Source organism: Mycteria americana, chromosome 7 (genome assembly GCF_035582795.1).
Source record: "Mycteria americana isolate JAX WOST 10 ecotype Jacksonville Zoo and Gardens chromosome 7, USCA_MyAme_1.0, whole genome shotgun sequence".
Taxonomy (NCBI): Eukaryota; Metazoa; Chordata; class Aves; order Ciconiiformes; family Ciconiidae; genus Mycteria; species Mycteria americana.
The window spans coordinates 20,959,558-20,985,726 of NC_134371.1; the positions used below are offsets into that span (position 1 = coordinate 20,959,558).

At 42.0% G+C, this 26,169-nt stretch overlaps 1 protein-coding gene across 4 annotated transcripts; it reads left to right on the forward strand.

Annotated features, from left to right (window-relative positions):
- The first annotated feature begins 25 nt into the window (after positions 1 to 25).
- On the forward strand, positions 26 to 24,585 carry SERPINE2 (serpin family E member 2). Of its 4 annotated transcripts, none has more exons than XM_075507337.1 (10): positions 26 to 164; positions 14,175 to 14,449; positions 15,650 to 15,769; positions 16,949 to 17,176; positions 18,253 to 18,450; positions 20,958 to 21,156; positions 21,301 to 21,401; positions 22,382 to 22,468; positions 23,002 to 23,085; positions 23,909 to 24,585. In XM_075507337.1, the coding sequence occupies exons 2-10, from the start codon at positions 14,194 to 14,196 to the stop codon at positions 23,944 to 23,946; spliced, it is 1,311 nt and encodes a 436-aa protein (XP_075363452.1). In that variant the 5' UTR covers positions 26 to 164; positions 14,175 to 14,193; the 3' UTR covers positions 23,947 to 24,585. The 4 variants fall into 4 exon arrangements, with proteins under 4 accessions (XP_075363452.1, XP_075363455.1, XP_075363456.1 ...); XM_075507340.1 differs by having other exon boundaries at positions 15,653 to 15,769; XM_075507339.1 differs by lacking the exon at positions 26 to 164 and adding an exon at positions 345 to 502.
- Positions 24,586 to 26,169: the final 1,584 nt, after the last annotated feature.

Below are 26,169 nucleotides of genomic sequence, written 5' to 3' on the forward strand. Positions count from 1 at the left end.
CTCTGCCCCGAGGCGGGCGGCCGCGGGGCTCGGCGGAGGGGCGGGACCGGGCGGGGCGGGCCGCGGGCCCTATAAACACCGGGCGCCGCCGCGCTCTGGCCGAGTGGCGCGGTGCAGCGGCTGCCGCGGCGGGACCAGGCTGGGAGCCGCCGAGGGGAGCGGAGGTGAGCGAGGGCCGACCGACCGACCGACCGACCGACCCCTGCGCCGTGCCGCCGCGGGGGGTGGAGGAGGACACGGGGCGGGCTGGAGGGCCCGGGGCAGCCGCTCGGCGCCCGGCGGAGGAGGAGGGGGGCCGGGGCAGCGTGCGGGCTCGGCGGGGGGGGAAAACCCAAGTTTCCCTGTTGACAACCCGGAGGCCGCTGGCCGCAAATGGTCGATCCGGAGGCGTTATCCTGGGTGCCGGCGGGCTCCTCGGTGTGCTTTGCCTGTTACCTGCTCCTACAAGTTTCCCAACACCGGATGCGCGGGCGCTGTGGCGTGAGTGGGTGCTTCTGGCGTGGTGAGTTGGTTTTTTTTCTTGGTTTTTGAAAGCAAGGAGGTTTTTTTCCCCGCGAGAAGTGGGTTTCCAGGCTGGTAGCCCTGCGCTCTGCCCGCGCCGGCCCGGCCCCGGCTGGGGAGCGCCTGCTCCCCTCTGCCATCGGCTCCGTCCTGGGTCCCCGCTGCCCCGGGAAGGGGCCGGGTCGCTGCTGCATCCCTGGGCCAGCGTGGGAGCCCGCTCCTCTCACGGAGGCGAGAGGTGGCACTTCCCGAGCAGCGGCTTCATCGTAAGAGCTTGAAAACTGGAAGTTGCTCACTTCGCTAGGGTCTCCTGTCCGCTATGAGAGAGAGCTTGCTTTTCTCGTACTAGGAAAAAAAATCAATTCATTTAGTAACTGAGATTTTCTTTACATATCGAGTGATAGAGAAATGGGAGAGATGTATTTACAGCCATTGCAGTTCGGGGAGGAAAGGGTGTATATATTCTGTTATTGAAACAGGATTTAGATAGTGCTGGTGGTATCAAATCGTGTGTTGGAGCAGAGAACTGGTTAGCTAAAACTCTTATCTTGGCTCCCTTCTGAATAGTGTGGGAGCGTGCTTCATATACTGAGTTCTGGGAGGATTTGGAAATGCAAAGCACACCTCGGGAGAGAGTCTTTTGTCTCCTGGTTAAAATGGTGTTCAATATCTTGGCTCAATGTTGTGCAATGCAGGAGGATCTTCACAGAGAAATAAAACTTCTGGAGATACCATTATGCTAACAAATAGGTGTTAAAATGTCAGTTTTCCCATAAAACTCGAGAATACCTCCTTATGGATTAGAGGCCTCAGTGTGATTTATTTCTCTCGCCCTTTCTCATGCCTGCATATGATTCTGAAACATGGTTTGGTTTTTGTGGTTTAATTGCATTCTTGGGCAACTTCCTGAAAGAGAAACTGGTAGGCTGATTATTTTTTTCACTGCACTGAAAAATAACTTCTCCCTTTGCTTTCTCTTGTGTGAGCATTTAGTTATGTCTTGCCCCCTGCTCTCCACAGGAGTTCATTAGAAACCTGGTTTTGTAGGGACTATTCACAAAACTTACGTAGGTGTAAGCAGCTGTACTGTCGTGTAGCTTCGAAAAAGCAGAGAAGCTGCAGAAATCCATGAGCAAAGTGAAAAGCAGCTGCATGCCTGCTGAGTGCTCAGATGAGTCTTTAGAGTGTGTGAGGTGAAGACCAACGCAAATAAAAAGGCAGAATGATTAAGTGGATTGATTCAAGTATGTATAAGATGTGCTAGCTTGGAATTTAAGTATTTTATGGGGTGTGATTAAACCTGTGAGAATAGCAGCTGTTTGGCATGGGAGTAAACTTTGAGTAATGAATGTTAGCCCACAGCTTCTTTACAATTATGGACAAGTTGTGTGTCGGATGGTCTGTCAGCAAATTTTGTCAGTGCTCTTAAGATGCTGAAAAGCTGCTTATCTGGACGTTACCCTTGCATCTGCTACCTAGGTATCAGGATGTTATAAAAACATCCTCTTTGCTTTGGATGGTGATATGGCCATCAGTATAGACAGCTGTCATATATAGCTCTATGTACCTCATGTGGGAGGCAATATAAACTCTTGTCAGTACAAAAAAGAAAACAACAGAAATCTGCAGTGGATTTTGTCTCAAGGTGTATACAGAAGTGTTGAAGCTTCTGCTTGGTGTTGTCATTGACAACCAGGAGAATAGCATGTCTTAGTGGCATGCGGAGACTTTTAGTGTGGGTCTTTAAATTGCACAGCCAGAAACGTGTTCCAGTCCTAAAGCTTCTTAGCAGCATACTGTTAGGCAGAAAAATGTCAAGCAGTAAGCCCAGTAAGTTGCACAAGGCATTTTTAGACTAGATTGAAGTGTGTGTCTATGTATATAAATATAGAAAAATAACCACCTTGCCTTATTGCTAGGAATTAAAATGGAGTTGCATATAAATTGTGTACATTTACAGTAAGGGAACAGTTCAGAGGGAGCTCTGACTAGAGATCTGTGTTGCTTTGGTGGTGGTGGGCTCAGTATCTACCTGGCTCATGCAGCCGTTCGCAGCTTTTGATTCTTGCTAGGCAACTGCGGTGCTCATGCTTGAAAAAGCTGAGGCTCAGTGGAAGGTTTTTCTTGGAAGCTGGAGTTAGGGTTGTCTGGACTGCTTGGATTGCTTAATCACAAGCATGCATGAGAGAGTATGCTTTTGTAATATTAATTAGGGGGAAATCCAGCCTAATCATCAAAACACTTCCAGTTAGTTGGTCTGTTGACTGGATTCTACTATTCTTTAGGGTCAAAGGTTTTATACATGGGAAGACAGGGGAAAAGATGGATTAATCATCACTAATCTGTGAAGCGTTGCCAGATGCAGTCATCTTTACATGCCTCTGGGCATCCTCCCAGTTGCCTGTGACATAACGTACAAATAGTGTTTTATAGCAAAGTACTAGCCTGTAAGTACCATGTAATTCAGTGCACCTATACTAACAAACAACTTTTGAATAAATAGTGATATACAGAGTTGCCTCTTTTTAATGTTGGAGAGCAGGTAGCATGGAGTAGCCAGTCACCAACATATGAATTTAAAGATTAACAGTGTAAATTAGAGAACTAGGAAAATATGAAAAGGTATTTTTATTAAAGTACATGGCTTCTGTGTGTGAAAATATGAGAAAGCTGAATATGTGCAACCATGTACACGTTTAGGTGTGTCTCCGCTGTAACGGTTAAAACGATGGGGTGGGAGGAGACCAGAAAGAGATGAAAATAAAGGTGGTAGCATTCTACAACTGTAGCTACACAAATGTTTAGGCTGGCATGCTATGGAAAAAAGCTGTCCTGTGTTCTGCTTTTTCCTGTCTCATCTTTAGTACTAGAATCTAGTTCACTACTCAACTACATGAATACTTCTGCAAGCACAGAGGAGGTCACTGCTGAAGTTGGAGCCAGTGATCATGGACAGGAAGAAGATGGGGTGATTTTAGTGGCAATGCTAGTATGAGCCATAGTTTCTTGATCTGTTTGTCATGGCCTTGAAATACACTTAAGTACTAACTGAAATGCTTTATTTGTCCTTTTAGCACCTCTTCTTGAGCAGTGTCTGTGGAAACACAGGAGTTTTGGCAGCTACTGTATCTTGTCTGTGATCTGGTGTTCACCTTTAATAGGCAGAAAGATGCTTTTGCTTATATTTCCAGGCTGAAATCAGGAGGTGACTCATGCTGGGGTCTGATAAATGTGCCACAAAGCAGTTTAAGTATGAAAGCATATTCATCTTGCGGATTGATCTCCCCATGGTGGAAATCTCAGTCTTGCTGACCATACTCGGCAACGTGATGTAAACCATGTGCTTCAGGCAGCCTCCTGTTCTCTTCCTGGGCTTTGGAAACAGTGGCCTCAAGTTCTTTTTAGTGTCTTGGGACCATGAGAGCAATTATGGAAGGCATCAAGACTGATTACCAGCGAGTTCTGAACTGAAGACCCCTGCTCAAGGCTGTGTATATGTAGTGGCCTCAGTATGCAGGTAGAACCTGTTTGTTTGTGAGAAGTTAAATTGTCAACAGACTGTACGCTACAGTTGTAAATCACACTGGGGTCTCCAGCAGCAGTACTGAGAAATGTTGGTACATGTTAGCTCTCTTAGTTCAGCTGATGTGCAGGTAATATGAATTCAATGTTCATCAGCTATGTAGCTTTGACCAAACATTTGTTTTTTCTTAAATGCTTTTCTTATTATTTAACAACTTGAACTTTAAACATCTATTCCTGCAGAAGGGCATGTTGTATTTAGTGATTGTTTTGTTTTAACAGGAGAGGGGCGGTTTCTGTCACTGGCTCTTACAGGTCACAGGTGTAAAAACAAGAGAACTGAATATACCTCTAACTTTTCCTCTTCCATTCTGTTACCTTACTTCACATCCTTAAGCAATCTAAGAAATCCTATGTAGAAGTTGGTGGATTTATCTGTTGGCTATATGTCTCCATCTTGCTATATACCTTCCTCTTCCAGAAGGAGTAGTTCATGTAGCTTTCTCGGCAATGAAGCAAGCTTGAGGCCTCCAGCTGCTCTGGCAGCTCAGCTTAGGAGGCTGCTTTCCCAGCTAATTGCCTACTTCCTCTTCTGAGGTTCGTCATCTGCATTACAGAAATAGCGATGGACTGTGCGGAGGCTTCTCAGCCAATGCAGCTCACAACTCAGCCTACAAACTTTCAGTCTGAACTGAATCAGATGGTTTAATATACCAGGTCATGACCTGCTCTTGCAGGATTCTTGTGCATAGTTCATATTCAGTTGTCCCTTTTTTTTTCTATGGAAATTTAGGTCTTACCTTTCCAGAAACCTGTAGTAAAGCCAGTGGGATTAGTAAGAGGTGAGGTCAGATTAATGAAAAGAGTGTGTTTTCTTAAATACAGGTCTTCTAAATAGTGGTTAATTCTCTTATTAACTGGTTAATGTAAATCTTCTTGCAGATGACTGAGGAGGTGTCTGTCTTGAGTATACAGTTAGGGTTCCCAGCACAATGCTTCATTCCTGCATCCTTGTAGCATCTGTGACTTCTGATGCTTTTGTGGTTGCCTGGTTCTGCTTCTGAAGCTAGGCAGGGGAAAAAGATTAATATAAGTAAAGAAAAATGTAAATATCCCTATCCTTTTTGTGTAACCTTTAAGCTAGTTCTGAAATGCTTGAGAAAAGGCCACTAGAAAACTAGTATCTGTTCCTGTGAGCTACAGCGTTTCAGTGATGCTGTCCTAGAGATAGCAAAATCAATGTTTTTTTTATCTTAAATATTTAATTTTAATGCTTGGCTATGTTACATTTTGAGTTACATTTGTTATCTAGTATTTCAGATGAGAACAGGGTTTCTAAATTCTCTTTCAAATAGGAAGCTGTTGATAATAAATGTTGTACAGTATTACTAATAAATAAATAAAAGGCTAGTCACCTATCACTCTGCAGATCTCCAACCACAAGTGAAGTAAATGGTTAGAACAGTGTTCCTGATCTCTCCAAATATTTTGTCAGGTGGTACTATTCCCTAGATACAAATGCTTTGAGTTTCAGGTCTTGGATATCAATGAGTTTGTGTAAGTACAAGTTTTTATAAAAGTTTTTATTATGAACAGAGAATACTGGAGTTGTTCCAATTTATTTTTATGCTGAAATGAATGTATCAAATACAACTGTGTAACTTTACAGAACTGCCAACACTGTTATTACCATAGCCTTACCTCTTGTAGGAGGAAGAATAAGTAAAATCTTAGTAATATTGAATTAGTTGGGTTATTTTAAGTGGGGTTTCTTAAAGGCCACTTGGAAGACTGAGAGCCTGTTTCTTACTTATTACCAGTTGGGCATCTCTAAACAAAGCATGCATAGGTTTTGGTTAGATATCATGTGGCTGATATGTCCTGCCATCTCTCTTAGCTTCCCAGGAAGATGAAAATATTATTGCTACATTAGAAAAACCCATTTTCAGTTGTGCTGTAAACCCAGACTGAACCATAGGGTGTGGAATGATGGGAACTGGGCTTCGTAAGGTGTTGTTTAATAGGAAATACAATTCTTTGGTAGAGTAAACTAAACCTAAAGGGTATAGAATCTGAAGGCAAACAATCATTTGTCTTCTACTCTGCAGCAAGTTGCATGCCTTGTCAAAGCTCTACTGAAATTTTCATTATTGGTTTGAGGACTTGATTCTATGTCTTTAGCTTTTGTTATTTTTTACAAAGTTTTCTTCTTTGCTTGACAGTACTCTAGGTCTGAGTGTTACAGATATTAGTATCTTGACCCTTCTGAAGAAGGATGTGTACTGGGAAGTTCTCTATGTTCAATCTGCTCTCAATGTTCAATGCAGGCTCATAGTGAGATGGCCATGGAGCCATCTCCACGAGGCTATTTCTGCTCTCTCAGCCTGGTATGTGCAGGAGACGGAGCATATGTCACTGGCCAGCAGATTAAAACTTACCTGGGGAGAGAAGGAGCAAGTTTCAGGTTGCTCTGCAGGGCTGTAGAGAGTCCTGGTATCAGATGAGTCCTGCAACAAGTGGAAATGAATAAGGACACTGGGTTTCCCTTTAATATTCTTTAAGGAAGAAAAGAAGGTCAAATACTATAGCAGAAGTGGGGGTTAAGGTAAAGGTGGTGGTGAGGGACCGGAGTTGGTAAGACACCAGCTGTTGTTAGTCCAGCACCTTGTGGAGTTACACATTTATGAAGTACTTGGGCAGCCCATTACCAAAGAGTAGTACCCTGTACCTTATTAATGGGAGCTTGCAATCCTGTAGGTTTGCTTTTGGTTCTTAATGAGCCTGTACTTGCATAGTGAGCATTGTTAATGTACAGTAAATGTGGGAACTGTGGTTCCACGAGGCTTTTCTTCCACAAAAACTTCAAATGGGAGCCTAGGTTATGAACCTGCTGCTAAGTTTTAGGCAAATGCTTTAATCATTGAACCATTGTTGCCTCTACTGGGGTGAATCCAGAGCAAGAGGGTATAGTCTCACTGCCATGTTGTGAAACACTACTGTGCTGCGTCTTTTTGGGAAACTGGTTCTGTAGTATTAGTCATGATGCGCTGACTGTGCCATGCTGTTTCTTCATTATGTTAAAATAACCACATTGCATAAAGAACTTCAGATCAACAAAACCACTTCTTTAATAAAGGGACACCAGTAAATTGAAAACATAATTCTCTTTAATCTTCCTGATTCTGTAAGACTTGATAATAGATCTTAGAGAAGGCTGTGGAAACTCTGCTTTAAATACAGGAGTAAATAACACATCGAAACTTTAACAATAGTTGTTGAGCCTACCGTAATGAGAGAACACAGATAAAATTTGAAAATGGTGGTAGAACTGTAAAGTCCCAGAATAGTCTCCATAAGCCCTCTGCCCTGTGGTCTCAGCAAACTCTGTATTAGCTTCATGAAGCAGAGCTCAAGCTGGCTTTTTTAATTATGCATAAATGAGGAATGGAAGTAAAAGCAAAGGATACATAAATGCCTGTCTATGTTCTTGAAACTCTGAATAGTGCTTGTGGAGTTGTAGTATGGTTACAACTAAGTGAAATCAAAAGCTGTCTCTGGTCAACTTTACAAAGACCAATTTCACATCATGCAGTGAACTACCACCAAATGCTGTAGAAGACAGATACTGGTGAGAAAAATCTGTCTGGCTTATGAACAGGAGACACTAGTCATGAGGCTACAGAAAACTTTAAATGGCACTTGTCTGTCTGTTCTTCATGCTAAACAAACTCCCAAGAAGTGGTGGTTGGGACTCTTCATAAAGAAGCACTAAACCCTTAACTTTCTGCTCATGCGGGAGCTGTGCTTGGACAAAGAGATGGTTCCTATCTGGGGCCAGCCAGTTTTACAAGCCGGTGCTCTGCTGGGAAATTCTCCCTTGGCAGGGGAGGCTGGTTGGACACAGCTGAAAGGGAGGCTTTCCAGGTGGAGACAGTACATCTTGAAGCAAACACAAATGCACTAACAAACTGAGAGAATTAGAAACAGGAGAGAAAGGATTAAGGTTGAGAGAGGAAAGCCTCAGAACCAGTACCATGCTCTCTGCACTTGTGTGTGACGTTGGCTGTAGTGCCTGAAGTCAGACCAATATCTGAACATACAAAATGTTTAAAAAAAAAAACTTCCAGCTTATCTCTGTGTACAAGTTATGTTTATCTCATGTTGACAGTAACTTACTTCTCTTCAGAGCAATGTAAGTACTGAGCTGTTTAAAAGCTAGCAATCATCCTTTCTTAGTAATGCTCCACATATTACTCAGTACCTGGAAGGTTTAGTATGAATCTGTTTTGTTGTGTTAAATATTTTTCATGTGACCTGACATGTTGATATAATGTGGCTTCTATTTCTATATCTATGGGGATGTCTGTGGGGTTTTTCCTTGCCTCTTTAAGCAGGAAGCATGGGAAAGAGTTGTTAGACAAAAGGGAAGAGTCAACATTCAGGATGTACCAGAAAACCTGGAGGAAGATGAAGCATTTCCCAGTTCTGTCGTGTGGAAGAAGTCACTTCTGAACTCACCTGTATTCAGACCATGGGTCCTGTCGTTCCAAACCTGAAGCATGTTTAGTTGTAGCAGAGGCCAAGCAGCGTGGTAGGACAGGATACTGAAGCTGAAGGCTTTGGGATATAAGGGCCTTAGGCAGAAGGGGAGTTGTGAACACCTGTGAGGGGGACAGGAGAAGCCTACCAACAGGCTTGAGTGTTTTAATATGCTGCCAAGTGTGCATCATCTGAAAAACAAGACCCAGCATGTGACCTTCGCATTGCAACCAGAGTGGTCTCATTGCTTTGGAGAAACAATTGCTGTGTGCTCAGCCAGCTCCTTAAATGACTGTTAACAAGTTTGGTTGAGTATTTATTCAGTCCTGCTGGAGAGAGTTAGTTAAATGCCTGAAGTAAAACTGCTTTCTTTGAGCTTGCATGTCAGTTGAAATAAGACTTTTAAATTAGTAGCACAGATGGCACAGACAAGGAAACATCAACATCTCAAACTTGGAGAAGTCCCCACATGCTTGTCCCAGGCCAAGTTTCTCTGGGCACACAGGCTGCCCAGTGCCTGCCATGTGGGCTCAGGGGCTCTGAGCTTTTTGGGTTCGATACAGTGAGACCAGCAATGCTGCAAGACTGTGCTTTTTAGTTTTACTCTGTTTAGCTGTGCTTGCTGCTGTTTTGGTTACAGCTATTCATAGAAGTGAAGTCTGGTGTCTAAACTTCCTTATGCTTGATATGTCTTTAAAGAAACTGCAGAATCCATCTTGCAGCTGCAAGAATGAGCCTTTTGGGTTATACCTTATTGCTGTTGAAGTCAGGCTTCAAAATAAACACTTGGAGGTGTCTCGTAGGATACTAACATACATACAGTACTTAATGCAGTTGGTATAGATATCTATAAATTCTATGTACAGTTCACTATTTCTTCCTCAATTCACTTCAAAGTGTTCTTCAGGCTCTCTGGGACATCTCTCCAGCTTACACTCTAAATCTGGATATTTTTTCAGCTCATGTTTTTGCCTCTGATCTTGAACCAAACTAACTTCTTTCTCTTGGGAAGAGTGCAGCAGCTTGGTCTGGGTCTCTGAAATGAAGTCCTTCCTAAGTTCTTTCCTGTAGGAGGATCTCCATGCTCAGCAGCTTTTTGTGCCTGGGGCTGAAGATGTAACTTCTCCCTGCTCCACCAAATGCCTTTCTAGACCCAGGTCAAACAGTCCATATTAATGTAACTTTGCTTTTGTACCAAGCATTCTGTAAATGCAGGCAGAAAGCATCATGTCGTCTTTGTTGACATAAATACTTCTATAATTACTTCAGCCAAAAACTTAAACTACGCATTATGTGGGTGACCTGAATAGCTGAGCCCAGTGAGAGTTGAGTACGTTGCCTAGTATGTATGAGGGTTAGCGTTTGCAACACTGGCTAGAGGCTGAGGTAATCCAGATATTGGTAGCCTGAAGACATTTCATCATCTGTCATGAAACACCACAAAACTACCAGTGCAGATATGACACACTGTGGTGTTCCTCTCCGGCCTTCCCCAGAGCTCTGTGCCTGACTGGACTACTTGCCTAAATATGCAGTGGCTTAAATGAGGCTCTGCAGTTAGATATTGGTAGCAACTACTAATTTAGCATGATGTATAGGACTTGGTATGGTGCTGTTCAGTGAGGCAGATGGAGTAGTGAGTTCTTGGTACGCTCACCAGGGACAAGGCATCCCTCATGCAGCTGAATGCATGACACTCATCTGTTTTGTTCAGAAAACTTTAGCATCAGGATGAAGAACTGGATTTGCATTACAAATTAAATTTGGTTTTTGTTTTTTTATTATTCTCTAGATGCATTTCTTTGGGTCAGTGTCAGTATTTTTTTGTTGTCAGTTTAGAAGTTTAAGTTGTGGGATGTTGTCCTTCCTATAAGTTCTCAATCTAAGAAGTGGGCAGCCTACCTTGAAGAGGGATTTTTTTTAGTCCAGCATCTTTCAAAAGCCCACGTTTATGTAAATGAATTTGCCTATACACCTTCCTCCTCGGTTTTCTCAGTTAACTTTAAAAATATAAAGGTCACAGGCAAAGAAATGCCTAGTTTGTATTTTTGTTTGGCTTTCTGAAGCATTAGATTCAAATTTAACTATCACTAAGTTTTCAGCTTCAGCATTATGAAAGCTTGTTGAAAGCTTGTTGGTATTCTGTATAGCAGGTCAACTGTCTTCCATCCTACATCCTTTTGGATTTTTTTTTCCTTGCACTGTACTTAAGCTGTTTCTTTGTTTCAGGATATGCAAATGCACTTCTTGTTACTGAACTGCATAGAAGTTGAATATACTGAAATCCATGCCAGAACCATTAATAACATGAATGCCACTTCTGCTCGAAGGTGAAATGAGCTCCTCCGTTAGCTGGTTAAGCTATGCAGTGGGCATGGCAGAGCCAAGAAGTGACTGCTCTGTAACTAATACTGAAAAGCAGTTTTACTCTTTTCCCATGCTCAGAGCACTGCACAACTTTCTTTCATTTACTGAGTAGGTATTTGCTAGAGATTGTGCTCCAAAATGGAGACCAACCTGCCATAATGGTGTAGCAGGAGGGAGAGGTTAGGCAAGCATGGAGACCTCTGGGGAAACCAGGTGCAGGAGGTAATAGTTTTTTTCCCTGAAACAAAAAAGGCAAAACCAAAATCCTGCAGCAGTGGCCTTGGGAGCAGAGTTTGGTTGTTTTGACAAGGCTTCGCACATGTCATGGGGAAAATGTAAGGCTGTTGGTAGCTGTCACCCTGAGTCTGGCAGGGGCTGTCATCAGTGAAGTAGAAAACTTGGGACTTGCAATATATTGTGGTAAAAGCAAAGGAGAGGGAAATGTCTGACTTCAGTTAGGCTTGTGCAGATGCAGTACATAAATGACAATGAAACATTGTTTTATTTGGTTTCATAGTCTTTGCCCTTGTAATATACTTCTGGCAATGTAATGTGTCAAGAGTAGATATGCTCAAAATAGCCCAGTCTCTTCTGGTTTGCTGGCTGGATCAGGTGGAGCTGCCTCAATCAAAAGCAGGGTTTTCAAATTACAGCTCAAATTGTGTGCTCTGTGATTGAGTTGTCTGTCCTGTCCCTGGTCTCCATCACTACATGGGACAGGCTGTATTGCACCAACATTAACTGTTTGCTTGCTTGTAAGCGCATCTACTAAGACTCTCTAATAGTTGTGGGTTTTTGTGGTGGGTTTTTTTTTTTGCCAAGGTACTAGGTAAAGGTAAAAGTCTGATTAATATTGGGATTAACAATTTTTGTTTAAACTGTCCCTTGGGTCTCTGGATAGGGAGAAGAGGTGGTCACCAAACCACCAAAGAAAACCCTTAAACCCAAAACCTAGCTTCTCAGAGTGGCAAGCCACACTTGCTTCCTGCAAGGCAGCGTTGCTTCCTGCAAGGCAGCGTTGCCATCAGTGTAGAGCTGCTGCCTGGGAGAGAGGGAAGCCTTCCTCCTAAAAACAAAACTAGAGATCTCAGGTGGTTGGTTTGTGCTAGTATCAAAGCACACTTAAGAATATTCCTTAACATTTTTAATTAAAAAACCAGTACAAGTTCTCTTTCCCTGTCAGGCTGCTGGTCCTCTGCACAACTGCTTCCTGCTGTAGCGAATGGTGTGGGGTGCAGGACAAATCTAGGAAGTGACTCCCATAACCTGCTTCAGGGGGTCAGATGGTGTTTGGGTTTTCCTCCTGCAGGTCTCAGCTGCAACCGGCCAGATTTGGTCTAGTTTTCAGACTAAGCTTGTAGTGCCAGTTGATGGCTGGTATGGAGCTCCTCTGGAAGGAATTGTACTTCAGTGACTCCAAAACTGCTTGGGGGATTAGTAGGTTGATGGGAAAGACTTACTTAGTGGGTGGGCTGTTAACGTGCTTTGTAGGACAGCATTTTCACTTTCTTGCATAACTTAAATCAGTCCAACAGGTTCCTCTGGTCACAGCTATACTAACAGTTGGGTTGGGGGGAGAAAGGTATCTCAACTCCTGCGTTATTTCATATTCAGCATTTGGTTTATTCTGCGCTGCAACAGCAAACTTTGAGAAAGCCAGTTCTGTCCCCTGAAACGGTGTAGAAGAAAGTGGAAATGCTGTATTTGTTACTTGCAAGTGTTTTAGCACAGTTAAAGTACATGCTATTAAAAGATGATTAAATGAATCTGTACAAACACCAGCTGGTTTTCTGGTAATCAAGTGCTCCAGCATGGTTTGAACTTGGCAGCGTAGGTAGGCTGTGCAATGGCAGAGCTCCTTGGCGCAGTACGCCCTTTTGTGTGAGTGGGAGGCGGCTGCGAATAACGCACGCCTCAGCCCAAACGCGCTCCCCACCGAAATGCTGCATCTCTGCCGGCCTCCAGCTCAGGGGCTGCTGGAGCCAGAAGAGCAAGCGTGCAATGCTGAGCAGAGGGCTCAAGGGGAGGAGAGACCTACTTCTTGTTGTTGCATGTGGTACACAAATGACATTTTTAATCAGTTGTATACCTTCTGCAGCCTGATTAGCCTTCAGTGAGCTAGGGAACTAGTTGACTCCTCAGTGTGTTTGAGAGACTAATACCTAAGCATGCTCTTGGAGCACCAAAGTCAGCTCAGTGGGGGAACAGGCTTGCTTGTTGGTCTGAAAATGGAAGTCAGGACTCTTGGACTGTGCAACTGAAATGTCTTAAAATAAAAACGTTGTGACTGAACCCCTCAAAGGTGAGCCCGGAACCTAATTTCATGAAATAGGAGATTGTTGCATGACTATTCTTCTTAAGTACCTGTTTGCCCTAAGAAAAAAGTGATTGAATACACTTCCATGAGGAAGAAATACAGCCTAGTAGATACAGTATCCAGCATTTAAGGTTTGGGCTTGGTTCTCTAATCAGTTGATGAGAGGTCCTAAACAAACTGTTGCTGCTGCTTCTGCCTCAGTTCCTAGGAGGTCACGGGTGTAACAACACTGAATTCTGTTAGGTGTTGGATTTGCAGATGAAGGTTGGCCCATTTTGAATGTGAACTTCCTTCTGTACTCATAAGCTGCTGAATTTTCTTAAATGGAAAAGTGCAGGCTAAAATCTAAACTTAACCTTGCATTTTAAAATTGAAGTCTTCCTCTATATTCCCATCATGGAAAATGCTAGTTATGCAGCTAACTTTTATTATTCTAGGCAGGTGTAAATTCCCACAACAGAAGGTCTGTTTGATATGTATACATGCTTCTGTTCACTGCAGAAAATGATCTATAAAATGTACTGTGTACCACATCTTTGTGGGCGAGGACCATACCACAAGACTTTATAGCACTAATTTATCCTAAAGGGCAGTTTAAATAGAATGCCAAGACGCCATTTAACTGAAACACAAAACTAACTGAACTTGTGTGTGATGGGAGGTAGTCTCCCAGCTTGGTGGCTTTTGTCCTGTTATACAGTCACTGATATCTAGCTATTTTATGGTTATCTCTGCTTCTGGAAGCCCTTAGACCTAAAACTGGTAGCAGTAAAATGCAGGTGTGAGTCCCATTGCCAGAGCTCTGTGAATGGTCTGTGGAGCATGTGCAAGACTTGCCTACTCTTTAGGTAAATAAGAATTTAAGTTGAAAATAAAAATGCTGTACTTGTGAAAGCTGACTTAACTTTCCCCTCCTGTTCTCTTACAGGTATCTCCAACCAGAGATCATGAACTGGCACTTCCCACTTCTCTTTGTTCTTGGGACTTTAACATCTGTATGTTCCCAGTTCAGTTTTTATCCTCTGGAGGAACTTAGCTCTGATGTTGGAATCCAGGTCTTCAATCAGATAGTGAAAGCTAAGCCTCAGGACAATGTTGTTGTTTCTCCTCATGGGATTGCATCAGTCCTGGGGGTGTTGCAGCTGGGTGCTGATGGCAAGACAAAGAAGCAGCTGACAACTATGATGAGATACAGTGTAAATGGTCAGTGATTCCTAAGGTGTTTTGGGGTGTGTTTTGTCAGAATCTTCATGCTGTTTTGAGATGGCTTTCAAAGTGTGGTAGATTGCATCATACACCAATTAACTCTGTTTACCAAAGCACAAAATGGACACACTTGAAGTTAATTGGCAATTTGAGTATGGACATGTACATATACTTGAACTGGCTTATAAGCAGCTTCATTAATGACTTCAGGGCCCTGGCTAGAACTGCCTTCATCCTTGCAAAATGGGTTTTCCAGAACAGTGTGGATGGTGGTCTAGTGCCAGCACTATGCAGGAAGGCTGCAATACCTCATTTTGGGCTGTACTGAACAGCCCTTAATGTGCCACTCCTTAGATAACAAGGCAAAAGAATATTTCTTGTCACCACATTGAAAGCAATGCAAACTCTAACCATACAATTGATACTTTCACTTTGATGCTCTTCAGCTTTGTTCATTTGTGTTTCTGCTGTCAGGATCCCTGAATCTGTAGTTCTTGTAGTGCCCTCCTCTTGAAACAGCCGTTTCTGCTTGTCTCTGTGCCTGACACTGCATGCATCTGTGTTTATATTTCTCTGCCAATGTCTGCCCCTTGAGAGGGTGTAGGCTGAAGGTTCTTGCTGCTTTACTTTGCATGCTGAGTATTTTTGTGAGTGTTTGCCAGCAAGACTTAACATCTTAGTGCCAGCATTCTGCCTTCCTTCCAGGAATAGGAAACCCTCCAAGAGGTAAGTGCAAACTTAAATCTTGAGCAGTATTCTCATCTAATGTGTTGTCCTGTCTTCATTTGCTTTGCTGTTTTGGTTCTGGGTTTAAAGTACAGCAAAATGATTTTTCAGCTTAAGATCTAAATGTTGTAGATTGAAATCTCTTCATGGGATGATCAACTTTAGGAACATTTGAATGCTCAAAATACAAGTACTTGCAAAAATTTTGAAGCATTATAGCAACTGGTTTTATCTGGCCTGCAGACTTTCTAATCCTAACTGAGACACAGAGGTTCTCAAACTTCCTAGAAGGTAGCCAGTACCTTGTTAGAGAGACTTGTTATGGGATGCTACCTGTCTCTTTGCACAGATCTCCTGCTCTTGTTCATGATTGCCTTACAGTCCTTTGGCAACTACAGCAACTGCTTCTTTGGAAAGGTAATAGTTGGAAAGTATTTAATCTATCTTTAGCTGTCTTTTAATGCAATTTAGCAGCTGGAAGCAAAGAGGAGAGCCAGCATCATGAGACCAGCCAGCTCTCCCCGGACCACCAGCAAGTGCTCCGTGGACCACCAGTGGTCCACAGAATACAGTTTGAGAACCTCTGTTATGGTATGTTCTCCAAAAGAATTTACCCATAATATTGGAGAGTGAACATGTAGAAATTCGTACAAACAGTACTGCTAAAGCATTCATGATACATGAAACAGCAAAGCCATCTGAGGCTTTTTCTTATATGCAGCTAAGAGAATAACTCTGAACTAATTTATTCCCTTCATATCTCTTATCTCAAGTTTGTCTACATAAGGAAGCAGGTCTGGAAATGTTTCTGCCTAAATTGTATTGGGAAACAGAGGGAGCCTGTTAATGACTGCTATAAAAACAGCCACCCAAGGATCCTGTTCAATATAATGGTTGAACATGAAGTTGCTTGCCTGGCAATAGCTTCCCTGTGTAGACAAGCACTCATTCATAAGCCATAACAACGGGGAGAACTGGGTATGGTGAACATAGCAGTTCTTCTGTGCTGCCCTGTGCCTTCTCTCATATACAGTGAAGGAGCTAGCAAGCACTCAATACGAGCTGCTTTCAGGTCCTAAGGATCTTGACTGTAAGCACTGGAACCTACTGCTTTCCCTTTTTCCTTTTTTAAAGGCAAGCTCATGTTTTAAGGGATTGACTCCTGCTTGTAGCTGATTTAGGCCAGGACCTAGTCTTTAAGGAAACTAAGCCTTGACTTGAACCTTATTATAGAAATCTTGATAGCTTCCTTTATTCTCCAGTAAATGGAAAGGAATGATGGTGAGAACTTCTGCTTTGCACTCTGAGGTTCAAGACGACCTGCATAATCCTGTAGATCTGTTGGCTGTGAGTGAGTGGGCCGAGTCCTCAACTTTCTTTGTCACTGTCACAGAACTGACAGGTGACCTGGGCTTATATGATACAAAATACATTTTGTAACAGTCTCTTCTGTGGAAGAGCATGGTTAGTAGCTCCACACCGAGAGCTGAACCTCAATATTATCCCCAGCACTGTCCATAGCATTCTGAGCAGACAGCTAGAGGGGCAGCAGGCGTCACAGTGAAAGTCATGTTTTTGCCAGGAAACAGTAGCGTTCTTCAGATGAGAGATTAGAAATGGGTATTTTGGAAGGCCTCTCAGAATGCCTGCTTTGGTCTCCTTTTCTAGTCCAGCACTTAATGTCTGACCTTTCATGTTATTAATAGTTGCGTATTAAGTAACTGTTTGTTCATCTTATTCTAAATTAAACTTGCTGTTCTTTCCAACTAGGAGTTGGTAAAGCGTTAAAGAAGATAAACAGGCTCATAGTCTCAAAAAAGAATAAAGACATTGTTACAATTGCTAATGCAGTGTTTGCAAAGAGTGGCTTTAAAATGGAAGTGCCTTTTGTTACAAGGAACAAAGAGGTGTTTCAGTGCAGCGTCAAGAGTGTGGACTTTGAGGACCCAAATGCAGCATGTGATTCCATCAACCAGTGGGTGAAAAATGAAACAAGGGGTGAGTATTGGTGAGTGCTTTTTGTGCATGGCAGGGTGATGTCTGATGTCAGATTTGGATGGAAATACTGGGGAAAGATGGGGAGGTAGAGAGAGCTCTGCCTTGCAGCTGAAAACTGTCTTTAAGCTGGCATTAGTGTGATGTTTAGAAAAGCTGGTGGGCCAGGAATCTGCAGTCTCACTGCCCCAGCAGATGTGCCTGTCTGGTGGCCTTGAGGGATGTGTATGGTTTGCAGGTCCATCTGCCCATGGGATCAGGGGAGCTTCTACTGTTCTTTGCCTTCATACAACTGGTGAGAAATCCAAGCAGACTTCTCTTGGAGCTATGCTTTCTCAAACATAAAAGATGCTTTCAAGCAACTCAGACGTTTGATTCAGTAAATCAGACTCATGGAAAGCTGTAGAGCAGTTCAGCTTCTGCTCTTACTGCCCTAAACTCTTGCAGAATATGGCCATGTTCTTAGGAGTCATGTTTAGTGGAGGATTTTTAATTAACCCTGCCTTGAGAGAACTCTCATGGTTCAAGCCTCTTGGCATCTAGTTGTCAAGCTTACATATGCTAAAGCCAGAGATCATGTTTTGCAACATATTCGTAGTCTAGGTGAACTACATGTTTGGTATCTCTTGGAGTTAAAACCAGTGCCTCCTGGATGTGAGGAGTGTGTTAATGATGTTGGATGTGGTATTTGTGAAATGAGGTTGTCAAATTCTTTCTCTACCACATCACCAGTTTTGCATAGCAATGTTGTAAGCAGTGTGTGAATGGGGAAGTGCTTCAGCTGAAACTATTACTGCTGTAACCTAGTCTTAGATCTGCTCATGTGCTGGAAAGGGTAAGGCCCTGTTAGTTATAACATCAGTTCTATTGATTAGCAAGATATGTTTGCTTTCTAATTATCCCAAAGGTTTACCTTTATCAAAAGAATAATGTTGACTTTATGAACCTCAAATGTATTGCCCCATGAGGAGCTGGCACTCTCGCAGATCAAGAGGCCTGAAGTAATATGTGCATCAGGTTCTTAATGAACAGTTGGCTAGCATTATGACAGCAAATACTCAGACTTTTATTTCTTCTAGGTATGATCGATCAGGTTGTAGCTCCAGATGATATTGATGGCAGTTTGACCAGACTGGTTCTAGTAAATGCTGTGTATTTCAAGGGCTTATGGAAGTCACGATTTCGACCTGAAAATACAAAGAAACGTCCATTTTATGGAGCTGATGGGAAGACCTACCAAGTTCCTATGCTGTCCCAATTATCTATCTTCCGCTGTGGTAAGCTCAGTAACTCCCACTACCATCAACAATGGTTGTAAAATTTGCTCTCTTCCTTCAAACTGAAACAAGTTTGCTGTACATGTGGTGTTTAACGGTATTACTTATTGTAGCTGATGTAGGAGGCTTTGTGTACAGAAGTATCTCATATTGCTGAAGTATGGATGAACTTGCTGTGCAAGGTATTTAACAGTTGCTTAAGGCTGAATAGTCTGTAAAAGTACTTGCCTTTTCCTGTTTCCTTTAAAAAGGAAAATATGAAGTACCCAAACTGAGAACTTTGCATGTTACTTAAGCTTTTGAGTAAGAAGAAATCCTTATTTTTTAAGGGGTGAGAATAAAGGAAAACTGCCAACAGAAACAGAACCCTGAGGTTTATCTGGTGATGAGCTGTCTATGAATGAAAGATTGGAGTAGAATCAATCCATATCTTACTGTATAATAAAGAGATGGGACGTGCACAGTCCCCAGCCTTGTGGAGCCAGAGGAGCACAGGGTTAGTATGTTGGCTATATCTTTCAAGGTGTAAAGCTGCTCTTCAAACTCAAATTGGGTCACAAGTGAAAAGGAGTTCAGCAGGTTCAGCCAGACTTCCATTGGAGACTCTCAGAGCTGACATAGGCAGCTTGATGTGACTGACAATGTACTGCAGAGCTCCAGCATTGCAGCCCTGTGGGGATTTTATTGGTCAAAGTAAGATTGAAGCTCTGTTAAAAGAATGTCTTCTCTTGCATCCTTCCAAGAAGAGAGCAGTGCTGCTTGGAACTAGCTTCCATGTGTGCTAAATACAGTCTGAGAAATAGGCCTGAGAATACAGCTTGCTATAAATCTAGAAATGACCCACTGTGCTTTTAAATGCCTAGTTTTACTGTCAGTAGTGTTCAACTAATATTAGTAGACTTGTGTTAAAGTAAACAGCTGTAACTTTCTGTCCCATACCCACATATTAGAGCAGATGTAATGTAATACTTTGAGATAACTACTGGAAGTGTGAGTTGGGGGAGGTGGGGAAGCCTACTGCAGTGTATACTAATCTGTGGAGTTTGAAAGAAGTTCATAACTTAACACTGGCTTTAGCAAGACAATTATCTTAAAGGCTTTTGAATTTTGATTCTGATGCTGGTTAAAAACTTCATTATGTTGGTCTATGTTTAAGCTAGAAAAGCTATTGAGGCTAGAAAGGAAGAAGAGAAATACTGCTGAGTTAGGACTTGTTTTAGGTTGGGTATCTGTGGATATCCTAACACAGGGCTTTTATCTTATGCTTGCAAAGGGATCTTTTAAAAGTTTAAATTTTTTAAGCATCTTAAATCCCATCAGTTGACTGCGAAGATGAACTCCTCTCCTGTTTGATGTGCCTCAGTAGCAGTGATGGCACATAGCAGATCAGGAAAGTAGTACTTCACTGTTGGACAGTTTATCTTTTGTTATTGTTCTGTAGCTGACTTATGCAACCAGTGTTTTGATCTGTAGGCCCTAGTCTGAGAACCACTGTCATAATAAAAGGAAATAATGAAACTGCCAAGCTTGACACAATTCCTGCAAAATAAGTGCAATACTGCCAATTTTCTAGCAATATGAGCTCAGTCAAGGCAGGTTGCATGGCCCTGGCAACAAGATTAAATTTCTAATGAAGATGTTGATTTTTCAGCTTGGGCTGATGAGTGCAGACTTACATGAAGAAAAGGGAAAGATAATAAGATCTTATTGCTATCCAAAGACTTTCCCAGAAGCCCTGTCTGTAGTTAAACTGACAAGTTTTCACTTGAAACTCCTATAAAAAGCATTTGCTTCCCAGTCACATGCCAGAAATCCCACGGTAACCAAAGGGAACTTGGAGGATGAGAGGGTTGCTTAAAGACAGTCTTCCCAGCACTTGCTGTAACTCACAGAGCTGTTGCTATCTCACTCCTCATCAAACTGGCCTGCTGCACTGCCTCGAAGTGGCTGCTCTCCACTGCCTTGAAGGACTTAAGACTGCTTCCTAATGAGATCCTTATTAAGCAAGAAAACGAAGTAAATGCAACAGACTACTTCAAACAGGAGCTCTTCCAATAACTCTTGGAGGAAAGAGCTTGTCTACAAGATCTCTTCAGTTTGGAAAGATAGTCTGCTGCTTTTTCTTGCTCTTGGTTTCTCAGTGCTCAGCTGGTTCTGGTACAGCTGAGATCTGAATTGGATCCAGCTGATTCACAGACCTGGTGATTTCTAACATAGCTGGCTTGCCACCCTGGGTTGATGAGGTTTGTATGGGAAACAGTATCAAACTCAAATGAGTATTTGCTTCATGGTGTCATCCTGTCTGTGCCTTTTGTCAAACTAGCATCTGTACAGAGCTTTTGAAGGGTTGCCTAGCAGGAAGGCTGGCAGTCTGTGACTTTTTAGGGTCAGTTTTAATATGCAGGCAAAGCTTTCCTAACAGACTCTTACAGCAGTAGGTGTCTAAAGGTAAAATAGAGATTTAAGACTGTAAGAATTATGGCTCATTAGCTTTGTTTATTTTTTAGGTACTACAAGTACTCCGAATGAGCTGTGGTATAATATAATTGAATTGCCATACCACGGTGAAATGATAAGCATGTTGATTGCTCTGCCTACTGAAAGCACAACGCCACTCTCTGCTATCATTCCCCACATCAGCACAAAAACAATAGGAAGCTGGATGACAACCATGGTAGCAAAAAGAGTGCAGGTTATTTTACCTAAGTAAGTACTAATATAATACATTTCTCCCTCAGGGAATGTTTTGGGGGTCATACATGTATATCTTGTCTGATACAGGAGAAACAGAGTGCTAAGGCAACTTTCCTGCATAATACTGATGCATTCTTTTTTGTTTGTGCCAACTAGATTTACAGCAGTAGCAGAAACAGACTTAAAGGACCCTCTGAAAGCACTTGGTATTACAGATATGTTTGACCAGTCAAAGGCAAACTTTGCAAAAATAACAAGTAAGTTTTTTTTTGAATCCATGGTGGTCCTTATTCATAGTTTCTAGCACTGAATAAAGCACTGTTTTACCAATGCAGTTGTCTGTTTTGTCTTGGATAAGTGCTACCATGACACTGGAGCTGAGTTCTGTTTAGTAGCCAGCCAAGCATGGCTGCTTGCTTCTGTTGAACACTGCAGTGGCTTTTTTCCCCTTGTCTTGCATTACAGCAGTAAATCATGTTGGTCAGCTTCTTAAGCTTTGATATTACAACCTGAGGGTCTCGGGCATTGTCTAAAATCTGTGGCAAGACTTCTAACTATACTGTACATTAGACTGTAACAAATATGCAACTGCAGTATTTCACTTTCCCTGAAGTATGTGTTTAATGACTTTTTCTTGAGCTGTAGGAAAGCTCAAGGACTAAATTCCCAGTTTAAGGGACTAGACCAAACCAGAGCTGTAAATATTAATATCTGAAAACAGGGTGTAGACATTTTTGAACTCATGGCTCTAAAATGTCACCTTTATTTCTGTTCTCTGCTTCCATTAAACTCCCAATTAGCTTCTACAGAGATCTAACAAAAAAGCCTGCCTTGTGCTGGCTTAATTTGAAAACAAATTCCTGTGTTTCATTGAAAGCAAGGTGTCTTGCTAAGTGCATTTTTCCCCTGACATTGAAATAAATGCGAGTATAACTTAAATTCAGAGTGTGTTTTCAGTCATTTGTTTAATTAAAACTGAAAATGTAAGTGAACACTTAAAACATCACATCAAATATGAAAACCTGGTAAATGGGGAGGAGGGAGGAGTAAGATAGGTTGTTCCCTATTTTTGTAATTACCAACTTAGATTGTATTCAAAGATACTACTTTGCAGTGTTCTCCACTGCAACTTCAGGATTGTAGCAGCTTTTATTATTCTTAGCTGTGCTAGCATAGCTGCTTCAGGACTCTTGCAATTAGTGTTACTGAAAGTGCTGTTTTTCTTGGGGTTTTTCAGGAACAGAAGGTCTTCATGTATCTCATGTTCTGCAAAAGACAAAAATTGAAGTTAGTGAAGATGGAACCAAAGCTTCTGCAGCAACAAGTAAGCAACTGTACTGATAACTGTAAGACTCAAACTATATTAAAAGGCTATACCACTAAGCAAAGATAGCCTGCTCTGAGACCATTGCAGGAATGTGCTCTGACTTCAGATCGGATCAGTTGATGGACTTCATGTAATTTCTCAGGAAAATCCCAACTTGCCAATATTGATCAGACCATTGGTATACTCTTAAGAAATATAAACAGTCTTACTTCTAGAGAAGTGTCTTCTAACACTTTGGCCACCAATGGAATGTTCCAGGTGGCAAAGAGGGCTAAGCTACTACATCCTTTGGGTAACAACCCAAGACTTTCTTACAGCTTTCTGTGCGTCTTGTGTTGTCTTTATAATATGCTCCCTATAAGAATAACATGTGACCTGTGCGGCTTTAAATGTGCAGGTTGGTAGGTTTTAGGCATTTATCTCTACCTGTGCAAGCTTCTAGTATACACTAGGAAATTTAACTTTGATAGAGTATATCATGTGTTGTGGTACTTGCTTTGTCTAACTTTAAACCTTATCTTTCTTGCAAGCTGCAATTTTAATAGCCAGGTCATCCCCTCCTTGGTTCATAGTAGACAGGCCGTTTGTATTTTTCATCCGGCACAATCCTACAGGTAAGAAGCATTTGTATATACGTTTTTGCTTAGAAACTGAATACCAGCTATGCAATAGAGACGAAAGAATGTGGAGCTATTGAATAACTATTGCTTTAAAAAACTCCTGCAAGTATATTTTTATGCCTTTAATATTAGATTATTTTATTTGGAATACAACTCAGAACAGGAACAAATATAAGTATTGGCTGCCAAGTTAACAGAAATAAGCATAGCAGGTTCATGGGTACAAAAGAATAGTCTTTAATACTTGTAGTTCCCCTGAGTGGAAAGGAAATAACTCTGTTACTGATAGTGAATTGGTGAATAGGACCCAGCTTTCTGATGGACAGTAGAATAGTGCTAGGGCAAAGGCTAGAATAGGGGCTTTGGGGATCTAGGGTGTTGCCCCAGCCTGCTGTGAACAGAAGTGAGTGTTCAAACATAGCGATCATGGTTCTTTGCAGTATGGGTTGACTCTCCTAGAGCAGAGCTGCCCCAGTTACTTTGAATAACTAATCTACTTCTTGCAGTGACATGTGGATGATAGATATGCTAGTTAGTAGGGAATAAGATGCAGCTGCCAGCACTGGGGGAAGAGTAGGCTCCTGGCAGCAGTCCCCATCCCAAGGCTCCACAGAGCATCAAGAGAACTGTGTGTCTCTAGAAATACAAGCTGGCCACCTACCCAAACATATAATTCCCTGGGCTCACAAACTTGAGGGAGGCTAGACAAGACTGTGACAAGGTGGCTCTGCTGTGCCCTGTGGACTTCATGCTTTCATGGAAAAGTTTAACTGAATTTACAGACTATGGTAATCCTTGTTTTCATTTCATCCCTCAGGTACAATCTTGTTTATGGGACAAATAAACAAACCTTGAATGTGGAAAAGACTTTCTTCAAGAAGTAAACACTCATGTGACACACCCCTGTTCTGTTAAATATTTTGTACGCTACTCTGACTTCACTCAAGAGCTAGTTTTAACCACTGACTAGGTTTTGAAACCAGAGTTGACGTAGTTCTGGCTTTGTGGGGAAAAATACAGATTGAAAACTACAGTATCTCTTCAAAATGTCTAAAAGATTCTCTAAACTACTGAATGGTTACCTATGCTAACAAACTTTTGAGCTTTTTCTGTATCTACTAAGAATTTTATGTATGGCTTTTGTGAGAGGATTTTAACACAGAATGATAAATGTTTTTATTGATGTTGGTTTCTTCTTGTGTGTGGAAAAGGTCTAATTTTGTAGATATTGCCTATCAAGATTACTTTTGGTTCTTGAGTATCTTGGTACCTGGATATTCTTGGTAGAAATAGATTAAAAGTTCTAGCAATTTTTATTTTATATAGTGCATGTATCACTGAGTTTTAAAACTAATGTGGTGTTAGATACACATCGCATTGTCCTGTCTTATTGTAATGTAAACTTGTCATTGCTAGTATACACTTTCTATTGGATTTAAATTTTATATTTGTTTTTGTACAAAGGAAAAAATAAAACTGCATTATGAACAGTCAGTGTTGTGGATCATGGATGTGCTGATGGGTATTTGGGTCCAGAGCCCTGTGAAGTACTTGTTTGAGACTTCCTTCTGAGGAAGGTGAAAGAAGGGTGGTTTTGTGAGACTTTTTTTTTGTTGTCATGTGGTGGTGTGGTTTTAACTGCCTGCTGCTGATTACCTCTTCTGCTTAAGTCATTCTGCTGTGGATGAATTATCCATAGGCTCAGTATCTGAAGAGCAAACTCTTTATATTTGCTATGCCCAAGTTACTGCTAAAACTGCCATGTGAGGACATCTCAAGGCACCTTCGGGGCCTTTCCTCCTGTTCCTTATGGTGTAGGTTACATGCACATCTGCGTGTCTTCAGCCCCTTGCAGGACTTGCCTGAGTGCAAAACTCTTCAAAAGATAAGCAGTAAATCCCTTTGGCTTGTCACAGATGGTTCTTTTGTTTGCAAGTGTGTTGTACTGCTCCTGTGGCAACCAAGGGATTTGGATGGGGAAGGTAAATCTTTGCTATGAGCTGCTTCTCTTAAGGGCACAGTTGCAGTGAGAGGAGGCTGGCTGATAGTGGTCTGTGGGGAGAAATTCCTGCAGGAGTTGACAGACTCAGCCCTGGTGTAAGGAGATGACTGTTGCATGTATCCACAAGCTGGAGGATGAATGAGCATTGAACTTCTTTGTCAGGTAAGAATAAAAGATGAAGTGAAAATGTTTCCAGCAGAAAATACCCAAAGGTGTCATGGATGGCTAGTCCTAATCCAGTACAAAACTCAGGATGAGAACTCATCCTGCCATAGATAATGCACTCCCCTCCCCCTTACCAAGTTAGTACCTGGAACAAAACAGCTGTATAGGAAGAATGTCTGGCTCTAACTGCTGGCCTCTTTTCCTGCTTGAGTTGATTACTGCAAACATCAAGAAGAATCAATCTGGCTAGCTGGCTTTTGTGGGATGTATTAGCTGCCTACCACCAAATCCTTATAAGCTGGGAGAAGTGCTCCTGCTGTATGCTTTCTTGTGGTCCTGCATGCTGAAGGCTAGATCTCCTGCCCTTGGCTCTAAAGAGGTGAATGGAGAAACTAGCATGATCTGTTCTCTTCCTGTCTCATTAAAGAGAGTGATCCATGCAGACAGGAAAAAAACCAAAACCCAGACAAAAAACAACAACCCCCACCCCCCCAAAAAAACCCCAAACAAAAACCTCAAAGTATGTGACTGATGTAACTAAAGATTCTGGTGCTGAGCAGGAAAGCTCTCCTGGCTAGCCTAGCTGGGCTTGCCTTCAATTCTTTGCATCTCATGGAGGTAAGGAGCAAAAGTAATAACGGAATTGTTACCAAGTTTCATACTATTACAGTGACACTTGCATTGGTTTGTCTTGCATCTAGCTTGGGTATTGTTTCTCCTGCAAAAATAGAGAAATGTTGCCTCACAGAAACTATATAGCTAGGACCTGAGCTGGACTTAAGAAGGCATGATGGTATGTGAGAAGTGACTACTGGGGTGCAAAGCACCTTCTTAGGGCTCTGGAGCAATGTGGGATTGTATTTCAGAGTAACAGTATTGCTATTTTGATATCAAAATAAAATTACAATACG